Raw genomic sequence first — 19,319 nt, forward strand, 5'->3', positions numbered from 1 at the left:
CAATGTTGTAAAATTAAATATGTAAGTGTGTTTTGTGTGTTCCGTGACTGTTTTCCAAACAACACACTCTTCTATGAACTAAGAATCTGAATGAAAAAAAGGATCTTCTCTAAACCAGCAATTTAAGGCTTTGCGTTTATGCATTTGATCCTGTCACTCTATAGAAGAATATACACGTTTTCTGGCAACATGAATTCCACATTGATGTCTCAGCTTCCCTAGATTTGCTGTACGGAACATTAGCAAACATCCCTGGCGAGCCCTCCCTCAGAACTGAAGACTAAACTACCCTGGGTCGGTCTGTCTCGCTCCCTCCTCTTACGTAATATTCCCTCAAACTGTTATTTGTTTTCTTGTGTCTTTAGCTATGACTCATTATGGTATGAAAAGGAATATGGGTATGGTCTCAAAAGTGAAAAATAGTTTGACAACCCAAACCAAATCAAGAATAAAAAAATATACTATTAATCCCTTGTGTCTTTGGATTCCATCTAATTTTAAATATAGACAGTAGTTTAGGGAACAACAACAAAAAAAATTCACAAAATTATTAAAAGCTTTATTTACGATTGGAATCATTCAACAAAAAAGCAAAAGCAAATGAGCCTGAAAAAGGAACTAAGCTGTGGTCGAGAATGTCCTCCGAACACTCGACGCCTCAGTAGCTAAGCTGCCTCTCCACCTGGCTGGCCTGACAACAGTGGCTCAACATACACAGCAGTTGCACTAACAGCAGCACAAATCGTCCCCTTAAACTTGCCCAGAATGAAGCAAGAGAACAGGGGAGAGAAGGAACTCTGCCAAGGGAAGTGTACGTAAATACTGCATGGCGCTGACAGCCTGAACCTTTCCCCTCCTTTCTGATAGCTGCAGATTGATGTGGTAACTGTCTTTTAGCAAACGCAGAATGCATGACGAAGAAATCAGGTGGCCTCAAAATCCAAACATGAATGATACTGATGAATGTTCTTGGTACATCCCCACGGCCGTCTTTGTCTAAGGACAGCTCCAGCACACCGAGCACCTGGAGCAAAGGTACAGCAGCTAGCAGTGTTCCAGGTACTCAATCACTCTCGAGATAGACTTCTGGCCTGTGGTTCCGACAGCACACTGAGGGCGAGGGGAGGAAGAACAGTTAATATTTAACACGTTTACAAAGCAGTAAAGCTTACATTCTTCAGTGTTAGTAAACTGAACACTGTGAGTCAAAACACACTGAGGTCACACTGTGGCTCTGACAATACACTATCGATATATTTGGCCTAATAACTAACAACTACCTTAAAGAAACAGAACACAATTATGAAAAGAGAATCCCTTTTGCTTCTACTCACTACGGCCACAGGATTTTTATTCTCCTGTCATTATGTATCCTACTTATACAGAAGCTACAGAAGGTGCAACAGACGCTACTTACAGTAAGGTTCATGAAGCTCAGGAATTTTTTTAGCATCTCTGTCATTATTGAAAAGTCCCCTTCTGGCAGATACTCCCGCACAGTGGTCACATTGATCTGTGGAAACAGATCAAAGAAACACTGGTCAGGCGGCAGAAAACACAAGCTTGCAGCGTGGTGCTGCTTTTGGCACACATCCTGTCTGAAACTTCTACAAGGTCCTTGAACGCCTTGGTTAACAGGCAATTTCCTTTTCCACACTCCTCAACTCTTAGTGTGTGTCCATTCTGAGCCCATCCCATCCTCAGAACGAAAGGACAGAGGTAAAGCTGGCAAGGGCTACAAATGCTTGTGTGCATACCTACTTTGGGAAATGCAGACAAATGCCTGAAGTAACAAAATACACTGGTGTGTGTGTCTGTGTTTGTGAGTGTGTTAGGAGGGTAGATTTAAACTTTCATTGCTTTTAGTTGATACGTGGAATAAAAAGAAAAGGATCAAAGACAACTCCTCATCCTCCTATGCAAGCTAGGAGCTAACAAGGTCTTCCCAAAGGTATCCAGTATTGTCCCTGAGAAGGAGAGTGTGGGCGCTGCCAGGAGAGGAGACTGAGAGCTTCCCTCCAGGGTTAGCAAGCAGCAAGCAGACTATATATCAGCCGGTCTGTTACAAGGAAAAATAAGACCTGCTTAAAACCTGTTCTGTTTCAATATATTTTAAAAATGCTTTTAAGGTTCATAAAGAATAAAAGGAAAAGCTCTTCTACCTTCTAAGAAGGTTCACATATAATAAAAAAGCACAGAAGAAAATATGTTGGCGAGACTACATATTCCTCCTCTAGGAAATCTGCTATGGGTACCCTCTCTGTTCTTCTTCCTGTCGGGTACCGCTATGTGGAGAACATGTTGTGGGGGTAATGGCTATGGTAACTCCGGAGTCAAAGGAAAGCTGGATGAAGAATGTCTTTAACTGACTTCTAGGAAGGAGGCATGCCAGCACAGTGGCGGGAGGAGCAGTGGCTACGGAGTGACGAAGACTGCTCAGTGCAACAGTGCACCTCTAGAATACGGAACAAACGATGAGAGCCTGTGTTTGAGTGAAAGCCCTCCAATAACCCAAATTAAATCCTCTTCTATCGACACACTACAGAATGCAGCATACAGTGGCTGGGGCATGAGAGGGACAGTCACAGCACTTATTTTTAAACAGAGGGTAGCAGGAAAAAAAGAAAAGGTGTGGAGGCTGGCCTGGTGGCATGGTGGTTAAGGTCACACACTCCACTTTGGTGGCCCAGGGTTCATGGGTTTGGCTCCCGGGGGTGGACCTACATATCACTCACCAAGCCATGTTGTAGTGGCATCCCACATACAAAACAGAAGAAGACTGGCAGAGATGTTAGCTCAGCGACAATCTTCCTTAAGCAAAAAAAGAAGGAAGATTGGCAACATGTTAGGTCAGGACCAATCTTCCTCACCAAAAAAAAGAAAGAAAGAAAAGGTGTGAAACAGCATGGCCCATTTTGGAAGTTTAGAAAGTTCCCAAGGGGTTTAGATTTAGAAACTGGATTTAGATTTAGAAACTGGAGTAGTTTTAAGTTTGGAGGCTTGCAGAAGTAAACAAGGTCATTGTCCCCTAAATGATGATGGGCCAACAAAGACTGGTAAGAGAAGAGCTATGTGATCAGATGTGTTCTTAAGTTAGCTGTGGTGGCAGTGTGCAAGATTTCAGGAATGGAGAGTCAGGAGAGCAAGGACAGAAAGACCACTGACTGACCACTGCAATGCACCACACGCCTAGTGGGCAATGGAAAACGATACCAGTGTCTCCTGGGCTCCCCAAGCATGCGGCCCTTCACCACAAAGCAGCATTCACTGCATATAACCACCTGCTTTCTTGTCTCTCTTCCACTTACACATCAGGCAAACCCATTTCCTTTACATTTTGTGGAGTCAGCGAGCTTTTTTGGGTTAATCATAATGATCCCCAAGGCAACAAAGACATCTGGCGCTCCATAGATTCATGACATTGTCCACAACTTAAGGATCTCATGATCTCTTTCGAGACAAGAGAGATAAAGACAAATAGGAATTTATTAACATGGGAAAGATGGCCCAAAATAAATCACACGTGGTAAACACAAATTTAAGAAAGAAAATGACTGAAACTAGGACATGTACAAATCAGAATACCTAAAAACCTTTAAATTTAAATAGTATGCCCATTGGTTTTTTTGAGACCTGTTCTTCCTCCTTCCCTTTGATTGCTATGTTTCTCATTCGCCCTTGAAATCTCTGGATTTTAAGGCAATAAGGAAAAGGGCTGAGCTGAAGACATTCCAGGAAAGGAGATCAAGCTCTTGCAGGCCCCGAGAGGCAGGATGAGCACTTTGGTCTTGATCCTGAAAGCAGTGGTGCCAGCAAGGGCCACAATGGAGCAGGCTACTGTGCGTTTACATCAGGGCTTGACTAAAATATACATATGGAAGAGACAGACAAGAAAGAGTCAGAAAAATACTCAGGACTTGAGGCAAATGGATACAGAAAAAAAAGGCAATACAGAAAACGCAGTGGCAAAAATGCAGAAATGTGGGTGGGCCGGACCCCAGCACAAGGAGCTCTCCTAAGCAGCCCTGCACGGCATCATTAGGCTCTTCTTCCAATCCTCCAGCCTCAGAAGACGCTCACCGTCCCTCTATGTAAGAGACCTCCCGAATGCCCTCGCTCCTAGGAAAGAACCCTCCTCATCTTTTTAAAATCTGGCACTTCTAAGAGACCTTTCCCTTAAAAAATAGCCACGCGGCCCCCATTTTAAAGCACACTGTCCCAGTAGCCAGAACCGTCCCTTCTGTGCTGACCGAGCCCAAATATCAGGACTCAGACTTTTCTCGTCATTCAATCACAGAGATCTAAAACTGTAATCCCATTTTCCTGGCCAGCGAGGGGTTCAAACAAAAGCATGTGAGCCAAAGGTGGCCAAGATGAGGGCAAGCATACTTGGGGCAGTGGGTGTGGAGGGGTCCTGGGGAAAAAACATGCCTCTCAAAGAGAAACACACAGGGGCCAACACCATGGCCAAGTGGTTAAGTTCACACGCTCTGCCTTCGGCGGCCCAGGGTTTCACTGGTTCAGATCCTGGGCGCAGACATAGCACCACTCATCAGGCCACACTGAGGCAGCATCCCACATGCCACAGCTAGGAGGACCCACAACTGAAAATATACAACTATGTACTGGAGGGATTTGGGGGGGAAAAAAGATTGGCAACAGTTGTTAACTCAGGTGCCAATCTTTTAAAAAAAACACACACACACACAGAAAGAGGCCACCTGCTGCTGCTGGACCTCATTCAACTACATGAGGCCATAGCTAGAGCCAGCAGGGCCCATGAGGAGAGCTAGCACAGGGTCATTCAACATGCAGAGGACGAGAGCTCAAAGACAGAGAGACTATCCGAGCCCCGGACGGCACCCCCGAGGCTAGACTTCCACCACGAGCCAGCCGAGGGCAGGTTTTACATCATGCTCTCTTCTCCCTCAGCCAGAGGCGTGGGAATCAGTGCATCCATAAACCAGGAACTTCCTTATTAAACGCAATGTACTCTTAACTTTGGAATATACCTCTAAAAGTTCAACAAATATTTGAAAGTTCTTAACATGAGGGGAAAAATTAAGTAATAAATAAGTTAATTATGTAATGGTATGAAGCTGTCACAGTGGAATCTTTTAAAGACACATAAAATGACACTGAAGGTTACTCACTGGACTCTCCTGGCAGAGACAGCCGAGCAGGAGTGCTGTGTACGAGGCCACGATGCAGTCCTCCATGTGTTTGCCAGCGTGCTGAAGGGCTGAGGGTATTTAAACAACAACTGTAACAGTGCAGCAGAAATAAAAACCCAAGGACCAATAACTCTGTTATCTTTTCCTCAAAGTATATATATATATAGTTCAAGTATATATATAATATATATATTTTTTCCTTCAAGTATATATGTAACAACCTAATAAGAGTCAAGTATCTAGATATATAAAGAATTCTTACAACTCAACAACACAAAGGTAACCAAATTTAAAATATGGGCAAAGCATTTGAATAGACATTTCTCCAAAGAAGATAGGTAAATGGCCAATAAGCACGTGAAAAGATGCTCAAAACCATTCATTCTTGAGGGAAGTGCAAATCAAATGACATCTCCACACCCACTAGGATGGCTAAAACAAAGACAACTATCAGGACGTGGAGAAACTGGAACCCTTACACATTGCTGGTAGGAATGTAAAATGGTGCAGTCACTTTGAAAAACAGTTTGATAGTTCCTTAAAATGAGTTAACAAACGAGTTAACAGAGTTAACAAATAATCCAGCAATTCTACTCTTGGGTATGTACCCAAGAGAACTGAAAATACACGTTCACACAAAAATTTGTCCATGAATGTTCACAGCAGCATTACTAACAGCCAGAGGTAGACACAACCCAAATGTCCATCAACTGATGACTAAATCAACAAAATGTGATATATACCTACAATGGAAGATTATTTGGCTATAAAAAGGGATTAAGTACTAACACATGCTATGACATGGATGAACCCTGAAAACACTAGACTAAGTGATGGAAGCCAGTCACACAGGGCCGTGTATTACCCCATTTATATGAAATGCCCAGGACAGCAGATCAGTGGCTGCCAGTAGCTGGGGGAGGGGAGAGCAGGGAATGATGAGTATGCAGTTTCCTTTGGGGGTGATGAAAATGTTCTGAAATTAGGGGCTGGCCCCGTGGCCGAGTGGTTAAGTTTGCGCGCTCTGCTGCAGGCGGCCCAGTGTTTCATTGGTTCGAATCCTGGGCGCGGACATGGCGCTGCTCATCAAACCACGCTGAGGCAGCGTCCCACATGCCACAACTAGAAGGACCCACAAAGAAGAATATACAACTATGTACCGGGCGGCTTTGGGGAGAAAAAGGAATTAAAAAAAAAAAAAATTACCTTTAAAAAAAAAAAGAAAATGTTCTGAAATTAGACAGTGGTGACGGTTGCACAACCTTGTGAATATACTGAAAACAACTCAATTGTTAACTTTAAAAAGGTGAATTTTATCTTGTAATGGGCTGAATTTTGTCCCTCATCCCCAAATCCCTATGTTGAGCTCCTAACCCCCAATTCTTCAGAGTATACCACACCTGGAGATAGGGTGTTTAATTAAAGAGGTAGTTACTTTAAATGAGGTCATTATGGAGGGGCCTAGGCTGACTGCTGTCCTCATAAGAAGAATTAGAACAAAGACATACACAGAGGGAAGAACACGTAAAGACACAGGGAGAAGTCGCCCATCAACAAGCCAAGGACTGAGGCTTCAGAAGAGACCAGCCCTTCTGACATCTTGATCTTGGACTCAGAGCTTCCAGAACTGTGAGGAAATAATTTCTGTCATTTAAGCCACTCAGTCCATGGTACTTTGTTACGGGAGCCCTCACAAGCTAATACTTATCCTAATAAAGCTGCTATTAAAAAAGACTGCTAAGCAATCACATATAATATGCCAAAGGAAACATCAAAACGTAGTAACTGAGAAAATGGAACAGCGATTTCTTACCGTATCAGAACTAAGGATACTCACCTTGGGGAGCAGTGGGCATAAGAGAAAGAGCCTAGGCTCAGATTAAGGCACTTGTTTTAATCTGGGGCTTGCTTCCCAGCTGGGTAAGCTGAACATATTACTTAAATTTCATAACCCGAGTGACACGAAGTTACAAATGGCCATTCTGCAGAACTTACACAAGCAGTAAATCAAGTGTCACAGTCTGGACACAGCAGATAACTGTTTGTCAGTGAAATCACTGCCTTCTTTTCTGCGTGTGCCACCTACTCCATACCATCTGAGAACAAGTACTGTCATTTATGACAGCAGATGTCAGTTGATAAAAGTGAGGCCAATAAAACAATCTCCAAATTTCAAAACTGTGACAACCTTCAGGGGTCCTATTGTTCGGCTGCTTCTCTTTAGGGCTGAGGAAAGGCCGGCCCCGGAAGGCAGGCAGACCCGTTCTGCACTGCACACGTGCCTTGCTTGCTGCCAGGAAGCCGGCAAAGAACAACAACTATGAGCACTGAATACCAAAGCTTGTCTGCGCTGAACTAGAGAGGCCATAAAATAACAGCAAGATTATGACCACATGCATTAAAAGTAGGTTTTGGAGAAACAAACAAACCATTATTTTCAACTTGAATACACCACTCGAAATAAATATACCTTTATTGAGGTCAAGCTCTTCGTCATCCTCCTCCTTCTTCTGTTTCTCCTCTGCACTGTCGGTCTTTTCAGTTGACACCCACTGTATCTCCCCACTTGTTTCTTGCCACTCTCCACTCTTATCATGCTGAGTGGTGGGAGCGTCTTTGATCAACTCATCTGTTTTACTTTCTGCCAATTGGGCTGCTCGCTCTCGCTCAAGGAATAGCTGATAAAAATTATTTTTGAAGATCATTAAAAGGAGATCACCAACCAACATGTATGTACCCAGACATCAGGTTCTGACTGCTTTTAAACATCACTAACCCTGAGAAGCATACTGCCTGGTACAAAGTAAGGATCAATTAAAGCCCTTGCTCTACATCCAACTGAAGGTCAAAACAAAAGTATGAATGCTACTGGGATGCAATCAAGTAAATTAGTGGATCTACTAATGATCAAGCACTCTGTTTGTAAGAATAAAAATCCCAACTCTTTCCCTTAAGTTGGATACTGACAGGAAATTCAAGCAAAAAATACAAACTTGATTTTAAAAAAAGCTTTTTTAACTGGAACAGACTGGATAAATTAACTGGAAGAAAGGACACTGAATAAAACTACACATTTTGGGGGAAAGCAACACGACTTCTTTAAAGTAAATTAAAAGACATAAAAATCAGTAAAAGTAAAAGCAAAAGGTCTTAGAGAAAGACCCAAAACTGGATGTCAAACAATATCATTATTACTGGAAGTACAATTGTCAATGGACGTGCACAGGGAAAACCTGAAGTCAAAACAAAATACCCTCGATTCCGCGCCTTCTCTTACTTCATCCTCCCTGCGCTGGAACAGTGCTGAATACAGAGAACGCGGCGAACCTATTCACTGACGAGGTTTGGGAAAAACCTCAAGTTACTAAAGACCATGACCTGAAAATCAGACACCGCGGAGGTCTCAAGGATTCGCTGGGTCTAGAGGAGCAGCACGTGCACTCTGACACCCTGAAGACATTAGAATGTAGGCTTTACGTAAAGCGCTGCTTCTTACAAGTGGGTCAAGGACCCCTGGGGCCCCTGAGGCCTTTTCAGGGGGTCTGTGAAGTCAAAACTGCGTCATCATAATATTAAGAGGTCACCCAACTTCTTTCCTTCTCTCATGACTGTTCAGTGGAGTTTCCAGAGTCTACAATGCCTGTGATTATGTTCTTGCTCTAACAACTAATGGAATGAATGCCTGTGTTCTATAATCTTCTCAGTTTTGATTTCTAATTCAGTAAATATCGATAGATAGAGTATACATAAACAAAAGTTCTTTGGAGGCCCCAATACTTTTTAAAAGTATAAAGAAGTCCTGAGATCAAAATGTTCGAGAAGAAAATGATGGGCTCCTAGTTAGCATGTACAAAAAGATAAAGGTGTTGTGGAAGACATTCTGAAGACAGGAATTCAAGCATTACCAGTTTCAAAATGGCCAAAAGGACCAACAGACTAGCAAAGTCTTCAGAAACAATGGAAAGGAGTTCGTTATCACTTCTGAACATGTGCAAGCTGTCACTGAAGGAAATAACAAAGGTAGCCAGGAACACATTAGACTGGCAAAAAGTAAAAACTGTAATGTCCAACACTGTCAAGAAACAAAGACTCACATACAGATTTCAGAGGGGAATATAAATAGAGGGGAGATGGGTGTGTTTGGTGATTAGGTGGGGCAAGTTGAGGATGTTCATTTTAAATATACATATTCTGACACAATTCCTAAGCCAGGAAATTACTCCACAGACATACTTTGGAAAGCATGGCCTGATATTTAGGTACACACAGCCCCGGGCACAGATCAAACCAGTAAGTAAATGCTAGGGGACTTGAACTGGACGTGATGGGGCTGGAACTTGATCCTAATTTGTTATTAATAATCTACTTTGGATTCATAAACAAATACGCCTTGTTTCTGCTTTTTGCTAATAACGCCTAAGGAGTGATTACAGTAGTTGAAGATGGTCAGCAAAGTAAAGTAAGTAAGGGGACACATTCTAACCCAGTGTACCTCTCACTGAATGGGAACGGGCTGGGCAGGGAGCAAGTGACCAAGAAATCAGACAGATGCAACCAACTGAAGGTGTGTGTTTGTTTTTAAGTTGTTGCTTACCTGCACTAAAGCCTGAACAGCATGGACTTGTCCAGCTATCCTTAAACTATCGTCTCCTTCTCCACTACAGAAGGAAGAATCAAAAGAACATGATGTTTCCATGTTGACAAGACAGTGCCGATTCCGAGCACTGTACTCCACTAGGTTGATCAGTAGACCTAGGCCCTAAAAAATCAACACACACGCGTTAACACAGGCGAGAAGGAAAAGCAAGTGAACACAACAGACTTAACTTTTACTGACAGCTAGAAACCTAATCAGTGTTGTACCATCTATACAATGGTTAAAAGCCAATATGTAAGATAATGGTCTTCCCAAAGAATGATTTCACCACTTTTTAAAATGACCACTTTTATTTCTTACACTTTTTATCTTTACATAGGGCCCTTCATGGCTCTCTCGTAACATAGGAGGTTTATGTTCATAAGGAATCCATTGAAATCCACAATATATTGAACAACTGGTTCTTAAACCCACAACTAAGCTGAAGTTTTTATCATCTTCACAGATCAAGCACTCGTTCTGAAAGAGTCACGTGAACTCACCAGCACACGAATATCAAATCTCTGCTCCTGAGGTAGGTACTTTGGAACCTGAAGAACACAGTTCATGGCTGTGCCAATCAAGCCATCCTGCTCTCCTGTTTTGGTGCTGCCCCACTCTGAAAGAGGGAGCGCAAGGACATGACAATTGTTACTGATTCTTCTTTACGACACTACAACCAACATTTACTAACACGGATATTAAAAGTCAGAAATACATAGCTCTTCCTTTATAGAATTACACTGTTGACTGTACTATTTCCGAGCCAAGCTACCAGTGTAATTCTGAAAACATCAACTCCTAAAAGCAGTTAAATCGATACATGAATAAGTGATGGCAATTAAAAAATCAGCAAAGCAAGAAAAGAAGAAACAAGGAGACTACCCTGTTTTTACATGTAATATACACTCTTCCAATGAGACTATCTGTAGACAATTTATTTCTTACCATTATCATTAGTTAAATTGAGCAACACCCCAATGATGGCCCGCATGCAGTCCTCCACGGCTTTGCCCACGTGGTTAGTCACGTTCTGGTGAGGCAGAGGCTTACTGTCAGGTACACACACACTGTTCTCCGCACGGTTATACTGCTGAATCAGTTCTTCACAATGCTGTAACGCTCTTAGGAGAAAACAAAATGTAGACTGTTACGCTAAACAAAAACAGTTATCCTAAGGATTTCTACTTACTTGGACCTTAATGTTTCAAATCTGGTATAAATGCTGCTAAATTAATTTCTTTTCCTATTCCAGATGTTATAATGTATTAACTAGTCAATCATAAACCAAGTATGTCTGTCCCCACACCAGGTGCTAAATTTTGTTTTATTTTGGTAAAACTTGATAATTTAAATTGTTCTAAGCAAAGTTAAAATTGTAAACTCACTGCAGAAGTTTACATCTGTACCAGTCTCTCCAACACAAGAGATCCACCACAACCCCTGCCCAAACAAGGTAAAACCTTTAAGAACTAACACTGGACACTTCTGAATTTCACTTAGATGTTTTTCATTTAGAATGCAAGCTCTTAGCAGGTAGAGAATATTATTTATATTAATACTGCATAATAAATAACCTTGTATAGACAGGTATTAAATACTTCATAAACATTAAAGCAAATCATGTTTTTTAAAATGAGGTCACTTAACTGAAATGTCTCCTGGCAGCCATACAAGGGTACCAGCTGCACCAAAGGGTTCTCAAGATACTCCCCAAAATAACAAGGAAATGTATCTTTAAGCGGGTCTAGTATTTCTGAAGACTCTCTTTAAATCACCAACTCCATTAATTAAAAAAAGTCTATGAGAGATGAAGTAAGCTGACTCTGGCAGTTGATTCTTCATGCATTATGTATCACACAAAACCCTTAAAGAAAAGTGTACAGTCTAATCCCCCTCCAGATGCTCCGTGAGACATACCCTTTGTTAAGAAGGTGTTCCTCATGTCTAACCTAGGGTTGGGTGGGGATGTTAACCAGAACGGCTGTGCTGTTACTGTGAGCACAGCTGCCCTCGGTGGTACTAAGCTAAACTGCAGGTGGGCTGGGAGGAGGGGAAACAGCAGGGGTCTATTATTTACTCTTTCAATGTGCTATCCCTGCGTTTGTCAGGGTTCTAGTAAAAAGCTCAAAAAGCCACATGAGTGGTCTTTCACAAACATCCAGTTCTGACTTCTGCTGCCACCTCTAAGACCTTTGACGCAAAGTTCCTAACCACAATGAAAGAGCTGAAAGCTGTCATCTTAAACACCTCCTTTTGGAAGGCACTTGTCAGGGGTCATGAAGTATACAAGAGACATTTTAAAAATAAGAAACAGATTTAACTTGGAGGCATTCTCTTTGGTAAGGGAGGTTAAACATGGTAACAAACAACTAGACACATGACTCAAGGGTACTAAGTGTGACAGAAAATTTACAAATACAAGACAAAACAAGAGATGGAGGGGTAACCTACAGATTTAAAAAACCTGTTGGAAACTAGAGACTACTAGAAATTTGAGACTACTGGAAATGGGAATATTCACTGGACATATGATAACACTAAGCAATTAATAATTTATAGGATATAAAAATGGTACTGGTTATATTTTTAAAGAGTCCTCTTTCAGAGATTATATACTCAAGTATTTATGGATGAAATGATAGGAAATGTGTAACTTGCTTCAAAAGAGGACAGACGGGGACCGGAGAAGGTTACAGACAGAAACCAGAGTGGTTATGACTGATCATCATTCAAGCTGAACAATGTGTACGTCGGAGGGTTATCATACTATTTTGTTTACTTTTGTCTATGTCTGAAGCTCTCCAAAATAAGAGAGAAACCTGAGTCAGGCTGTAGTGGGCTTCTGACACTGTACTAAGGACTTTGGACATATATCCATAGACAATAAGGAACAACAGAAACTTGGTGTTTGGGAGTATTTTTACAAAGCGGAGATTTAGGGAAGGTTCCCCCTCGGTGGTACTGTGGTGGACAGGCCAGAGAACTAGGACGGAGGTATCACGAAGTAGGACAGAGTATTAAGAAGAAGCTGTTGGGAGAAGCTAGAACCAGGACTGGACACGTTTGGAAATTTTACAGCAGAGGTGGTAGCATTAGCCTCACGTCAGGCAAGTTGGGCAGAGAAAGTGTGGAATGAGGGAAGCCACATACAGATCTGAGAAAAAAGGTATAAACAAAGGGCAGAAGAGGGGTAGTAAAGTTCACTTATAATAAAAATAAGGACTAATACTTAAATGTTTACTATATGCCAAGTACTGTAAGACGCTTTACATATGTATGTGCGTGTATATATATTAACACTTTAAAATTTATTGTACATGATATATATTATAAAGAGACATTTAAAAGTCATTTTGAGAATTTAAAAATGTTTCTCATATATACGCTATATTAAATATACACATTTTAGGGGCTGGCCCCGTGGCTGAGTGGTTAAGTTCACGCGCTCCGCTGCAGGCGGCCAGTGTTTCGCTGGTTCCAATCCTGGGCACGGACATGGCACTGCTCATCAAACCATGCTGAGGCAGCGTCCCACATACCACAACTAGAAGGACCCACAACTAAGAACATACAACTATGTACCGGGGGGGCTTTGGGGAGAAAAAGGAAAAAAATAAAATCTTTAAAAAGAATATACACATTTAAAAAATTTTATATATAATTTAACATATATTAACATACATCTTAATTCTTTTTATTGTAACAACAACCTTAGATAGGTAGATACAATTATTACTCCCCTTCTGAAGAACTTGTAGCAAGGAAGCGACCTTGGTCGCAGGGCTGCAGTTACGAAGCTGGGAGCCACACTCAAGTCCTCTGGCTCTAACTTCTGTACTGCACTGTAGTGCTTCTGCTTCACAGAACTCAACAGACAGAAGTATTTTATGGAGGAAGGTGATATAACCGTATTTCCTTTGTGGTCAATCCAAATGCTTTCAATAAATAGCCTGATATTTCAGAAAAACTTACTTAGCTGATGAAACAATGAGTTGCGAATCTTTATATGCTATCAAGTAGCTTTGATTCTCTGGATTATGCACTGTTACCTAAAAGGGAAAAATGTGAAACGATTGTGCAATTCATAACTTTCATTCATTCACTACAACACACAATGCCTGGCACTCTAAAAGACACAGATGGGGAAGAATCAGCTCTTGTCATCTAAGGGAACAACCCACATGTTCCAGACTTAAAGTAACAGAGCTACTGCTGTATTACAACTTAAAACATCCCTGTTATAATTGCTTGCACATAATTTAATGTATTCTGTACTACACATTCACTGTAGTGAACTATTAAGCACTTCTTCAAATGTCAGAAAGGAGCAGTCTCTAACTTATAAACTAACTAATACTTTAAAGTTCTTACGTGGATTCATTTAGAATAAAAAAAATGAGGGGCCAGTCTGGTGGCGTAGTGGTTAAGTTTGCACACTCCACTTCGGGGGCCCAAGGTTTGCAGGTTCAGACCCCGGGTGCAGACCTAGCACTGCTCATCAAGCCACGCTGTGGTGGCATCCCACATAAAATAGAGAAGGACTGGCATGGTGTTAGCTTAGCAACAATCTTCAAGCAAAAAGAGGAAGTAACTGGCAACACATTAGCTCAGGGCTAATCTTCCTCACCAAAAAAAAAAAAAAGAAAAAAGGTATGTTTATCTAATATACCTGAAGCACTTTAAAAGAGAAAAGGAACAATTTCAATTTCATCTATGCCAGGAACTTTTAATTCACATTAAATTATTTTCCCATAGATGGTTCAAAACGTACCTAACCAATCCAGTCTAGTCAACACACAATCTATGCATCCTGAAATTCACTGGCAACATAAATTCTAATCTATATTGAATGGGGTTCAGTCATTCATAAAAGCCAAAGAACAACTATACTTTTGGCATATGGTTCAAGAGTATCATTCTTCAAAGCAAAATACTACTATAAGCTGTGACTACAATCTGATTGAAATAATAGCTAAATCAAGAAAATCCTTTTTAATTTAAAAAAAAAACCTGACTGCATTTAACTGCTGTTTTCCACAAACAAGTTGATATATTTAAGCAGAATTCTACATTAAGGAAACAACAATAACATTTAGCAACATAAACAAACTTGATTGCAAGGTTTCATATGGAGCAACAATATCTGTATTTTTAAAAAGCTAAACTGCACATTTAACTTGTTCATCAACATTGCTCAAAGAATGCAATCAATTTCAATTTGGATGAACAAAAGGGAAATTGTAGGGATATGTAATATAAAATATTTGGCAGTCACACACACACAGTCACAATTAAGATTAAATAATTTTCTCCAAATAGTTGTCCACACTTATACTCACACTTTCTAAAACTCGTAAACATCTCTCTGCGCCCCATAATGAGGCCACTAGTTTCTCTTCATCTTCGTCTCTACTTAAATGATCCACACATTCTTTCACTAGGAGAGAAGAAAGGGATATTAGCAGGCTCAGCCCTCCACACTCACCCCGAACTAACACTGAAAGCCGTCTGCACGCACCACGAACATGCTGCAACCTCTCTGTACATTATTTACTCTACGTTTTATACTGTGAGATGTTGACAAGCATGAGACTCAATTAGCTATTTCCCTAACTCCCTAAGTGTTAATGGCTTTTCTTTTAAAAGTTAGAGATTTGCAAGATACTACCAAAAGAACAGATCCTTTCAAACTGATGCAATTATTTTTTGAAGTATGTAAAGAGAGTAGTTCCTTGAGGCTTTAAATAAGACAGAAAAGCTGTGACATGTGCATGCACTGTACCTTTATCTACAATGTGATCCAGACCACCCAAAAGCCGGAGCTCTTCTTTAAACCAGTCTCCCGCTCGTTTAGAAGTAAGGGACAGCAACGTCTCCATAGCCAAATGCCCCGTCTAAAAACCAGAAGCACCATTAATGAATATTGACTCTGAGCAATAATTCTGAGGCAACACTTCTAGAGATTGTTTTTCTTCAGAAAAGTTCACTGCATGCTACAAGCCCACAGTATTTTTTTCTAATACAGTAAGAGCTTTTATAACTGAACTAATTTTAACTTTTATCAGAATAGTCTAAGCTGAAGAAATGTTTTTAACCATTGGCTTGTTTTCATAGAGAAAATCCATTATTAAAAGTAGTCTAGGGGGCAGGCCCCATGGCCCAGTGGTTAAGTTCAGTGCACTCCACTTCGGCAGCCCACGTTTGGTTCCCAGGCACGAACCTACACCACTTGTTAGTGGCCATGCTGTGGTGGCAACCCAGGTAGAAAATAGAGGAGGACTGGCACAGATGTTAGCTCAGGGCAAATCTTCCTCAGCGAAGAAAACAAAAGAAAAAGTAGTCTAACATTTGTCAGTTCAAATTAAATATATACTAGTGCTATTATTTCTACAGCATAGAGATTCAAGGGTGGGACTGTTGAATCAAAGTGTGCATGTATTTTAACTGTAAATCAACATACTGGATTAATTTACCATAAACACTGTGACATGTAACACTCCAGGAGCAACGTGTGGGTGCATCAGTTGCCCTGAATCCTCAAAAGCAAGAGTTATCACTTTAAATTTCTACCTGAGGGTGAAAAATGGTATCCTATTGCTCTGGTTTGTATTTTTCTAACTACAGCAAACTTCAGCATTTTTTCACATATTTATTAGTGAACTGTATTTCTTCCACTGTGAATCCCCTGTCAATTATTCTTTGCTTATTTTCCTGCAAGGTTGCTGGCCTTTTTCTTATTGCTCTCTATATTTTCTTATCTATTCTGAACAAAAATCCTTAGTTCCTTTTAGTGTTTCAGATTCACAAGTCTTAAACTTTACACTGCAGGGTTAGCAGCCTGGATACACATCCTTTGGCCACCATGAGAAAACCACATAGATAATGATTCAGGACCACCACTAGAGGATGCACAGAACGCTAAGAGCCATATTTGCAACCAGACTAAAGTTTTTCTTTTTCTTTATTTGCCTTTAATTATTATTATTTTTTACTGTATTTTTTATTAAAAACATATAGCCACCCCAACAAGTTCCTGTTGCAATAAGGAACTTGAACATAACAAAATAAATGCCTTAATTAGCAAAGCTGAAAAGATCTGGTTTTCTTCCCAAAGCTCCTTCTCTTTGAAAGATGCAAGTTTCCATTAAGTCCTCCTGGCCTATTTGGAACTAAATGTAAACTAGATATTTGGAAATGCAAAAAACAAATCTTACCAGCAAAAATCTTCTTATTAGAGACTTAGAAGAGATCTAGCATATTTTAGTCTATTCTTTAAAAGAGCAAGGCTGAGTCCAAGGTGACAAATGCGGAACTAGAATTGAACACTATAAAAACAGATTCAATTTTGCCCCATTCTCATTCTAAGTCCCTGAAAGGATAATCAGTGAGACCAGTCCAGGTCTATCAGCTCACGAGTCACAGCAGTAACGCTGAAGCCGAATGAGGTCCGCTTTGTTTATGTTAATAGAGCCAAAACTGCTAAGTTTTTATGCTAAAAAGGGATTTTATTGTTTGCTTCTATTGGCATAAAAAGGATTATTTGATATTTTAGACTATATTATTTATAAGCTAGCATTTACAAATAGCCCACAATTCAAACATTTTATTTGAAAACTGGATAGCCCTCCAAGAGCCCAGCCAAATCATTAATTAGAATACTATTCAGCAACTGTTAGTTCTCAGTTATTTGAATTATATCTGAAAACATTATAATATTAATATTTTACATTATCTTTCCATGGCACATCAGCAGTAGCAACATATTTCAAGGAAAAAGTTAAGCAATTAATAAAACAAACAAAACTAATATATATGGGATAGTCACTGTACACAATGTCCATTGGAAGATTTAAAACAAATACAATATATTCAAGAATAGCTGAACTTAGCAACTGAAAATTAGCATCTGTGTTCTGGTTTTAATCATGTGAGTTAACTAACACAATATGTAAGAAAGTTTTCATACTGGTATTTGCCATTCTAATAAATTCAACAAACCATGGATTAAATTCATTCAACAAGTTCATCATCATGTTATTTAATAGCAAATGCCTGGGAAGAATCTAAACATTGAACAAAACAGAAGACCAAAAAAGGGCACATTTATTCAATTATGCAGCAAATAAAAATAACAGGCTCAAATTTATCCTTTTATATCATTAAAAAATTTGTATACATTATTAAAAATGATAGAAGTAAACAAAAATTACAAAGCATTTTAAAAGCAGTATACAAATAAATAGTTTGGTGAGGTAGATGGATCATTTATCCATCATCTGAGTTAACAGCTATTTCTCCAATTTTAGTAAGTGAAAATACTGAATACATGTCAATTTTGCATCTTGCCTTTTAATGCTAACTTGCTCTTCCTCTCAACCCCCACTTTATTGGAATCTATTGCCTACTCTATCCTAACTAAACAAAGCAACACCTCTTAAGTGGTATCTGGCTAGCACAAAGCATCCTGTAATTTCTGAGGCAAATGCTGCAGTCTTCAGTTTAGCAGGCAATAGAAAAAACAATGATTATACAGTTTTGATGTTGGAAATATCTGGACAAATATCTTATTTTTTCAAAATGACAAGGCCAATTATCTTCTACTGGCCTAGTAACCTTTGGGGACCTGTAAGCAGAACTGGAATTAACCAAAAGCAAGATGGTGATCTTGGGAAGCTGTGTGGAGCATGATGGTAGCCAGTGGCCATAACCCCAATTACCAGAGACATTACTCCAGCGAGGGCAGGTGCCTAGGAACCTTCCTGCTGAGTCTTGGCCCCTTGAAGCCGTTAATCAGATACCCACAGAGACCCTGGAACAAGTGAATGCTCACTGAAAATGGCCCTTGCAAATCTCTGAATCTTTATTCTTGAAACTCCCAGAAAATAAGAATTTGAATTCCTAATAGCCAAAATGTAATTTCTACATTAAAAAAAAAAAATCAAGAGAAAAGGATTAGTCAAAATGCAACAGAAAACTTACTGGCAAAAATCTAAATATAGATGGGCTAGTTTAGGAATTTCAGGCAGGGAACAGAATTATGCCCAGAGCTACACCTTAGAAGAATTTGCTGCATTGTAAACCAAGAGGTTAAATGATTTGTCCAATGTCACAAACTTGCTGTGACTAATTAAAAGATTTCTGAAAATAATTTTGATTTCATAATGGAAGGAAGGAACCCACCGTTATATTTTCTAGATCAAGATGCTTGTTGTGCACAGTTTCACAGAGCCTTCGAATTTTTTCTTTGATTTTGTTCATGTCTTTTTCATTTAGTAGCTTAGCTGAAGAAGCATCTTGTTCCAGTTCTAGAAGTCGAATCATTAGATCTAGGCTAGCTCTATCAAGATCCATGTTCAAACGATCTCTACTCAGTATGTACATGAGGGCAGCTGTACAAAGGGACAAATTCTTTGAGACAAAAAAAAAGAGTTAACATAAGCAATTAGTAACAATTTCAGAAAATAAGACCAGTTTGACATTTGTTCACGTTGGAAACCTTGAAAATG

At 40.0% G+C, this 19,319-nt stretch overlaps 1 protein-coding gene across 3 annotated transcripts in view; it reads right to left on the reverse strand.

Moving 5' to 3' along the window:
- Positions 1 to 538: 538 nt before the first annotated feature.
- WAPL (WAPL cohesin release factor) overlaps positions 539 to 19,319 on the reverse strand; it is a 74,495-nt gene continuing 55,714 nt past the window's right edge. For all 3 annotated transcript variants that reach the window (XM_046652379.1, XM_046652378.1, XM_046652377.1), the window contains exons 9-19: positions 18,994 to 19,221; positions 15,596 to 15,707; positions 15,153 to 15,250; positions 13,786 to 13,862; positions 10,759 to 10,934; positions 10,314 to 10,429; positions 9,769 to 9,933; positions 7,645 to 7,852; positions 5,154 to 5,242; positions 1,418 to 1,513; positions 539 to 1,110 (exon numbers count right to left, since the gene is read on the reverse strand). In XM_046652379.1, coding sequence (XP_046508335.1) covers positions 1,045 to 1,110; positions 1,418 to 1,513; positions 5,154 to 5,242; positions 7,645 to 7,852; positions 9,769 to 9,933; positions 10,314 to 10,429; positions 10,759 to 10,934; positions 13,786 to 13,862; positions 15,153 to 15,250; positions 15,596 to 15,707; positions 18,994 to 19,221 — 1,431 coding nt within the window. In that variant the 3' untranslated portion in view covers positions 539 to 1,044. The remainder of the gene's footprint in view (positions 1,111 to 1,417; positions 1,514 to 5,153; positions 5,243 to 7,644; positions 7,853 to 9,768; positions 9,934 to 10,313; positions 10,430 to 10,758; positions 10,935 to 13,785; positions 13,863 to 15,152; positions 15,251 to 15,595; positions 15,708 to 18,993; positions 19,222 to 19,319) is intronic.

Source organism: Equus quagga, chromosome 2 (genome assembly GCF_021613505.1).
Source record: "Equus quagga isolate Etosha38 chromosome 2, UCLA_HA_Equagga_1.0, whole genome shotgun sequence".
Classification (NCBI taxonomy): Eukaryota; Metazoa; Chordata; class Mammalia; order Perissodactyla; family Equidae; genus Equus; species Equus quagga.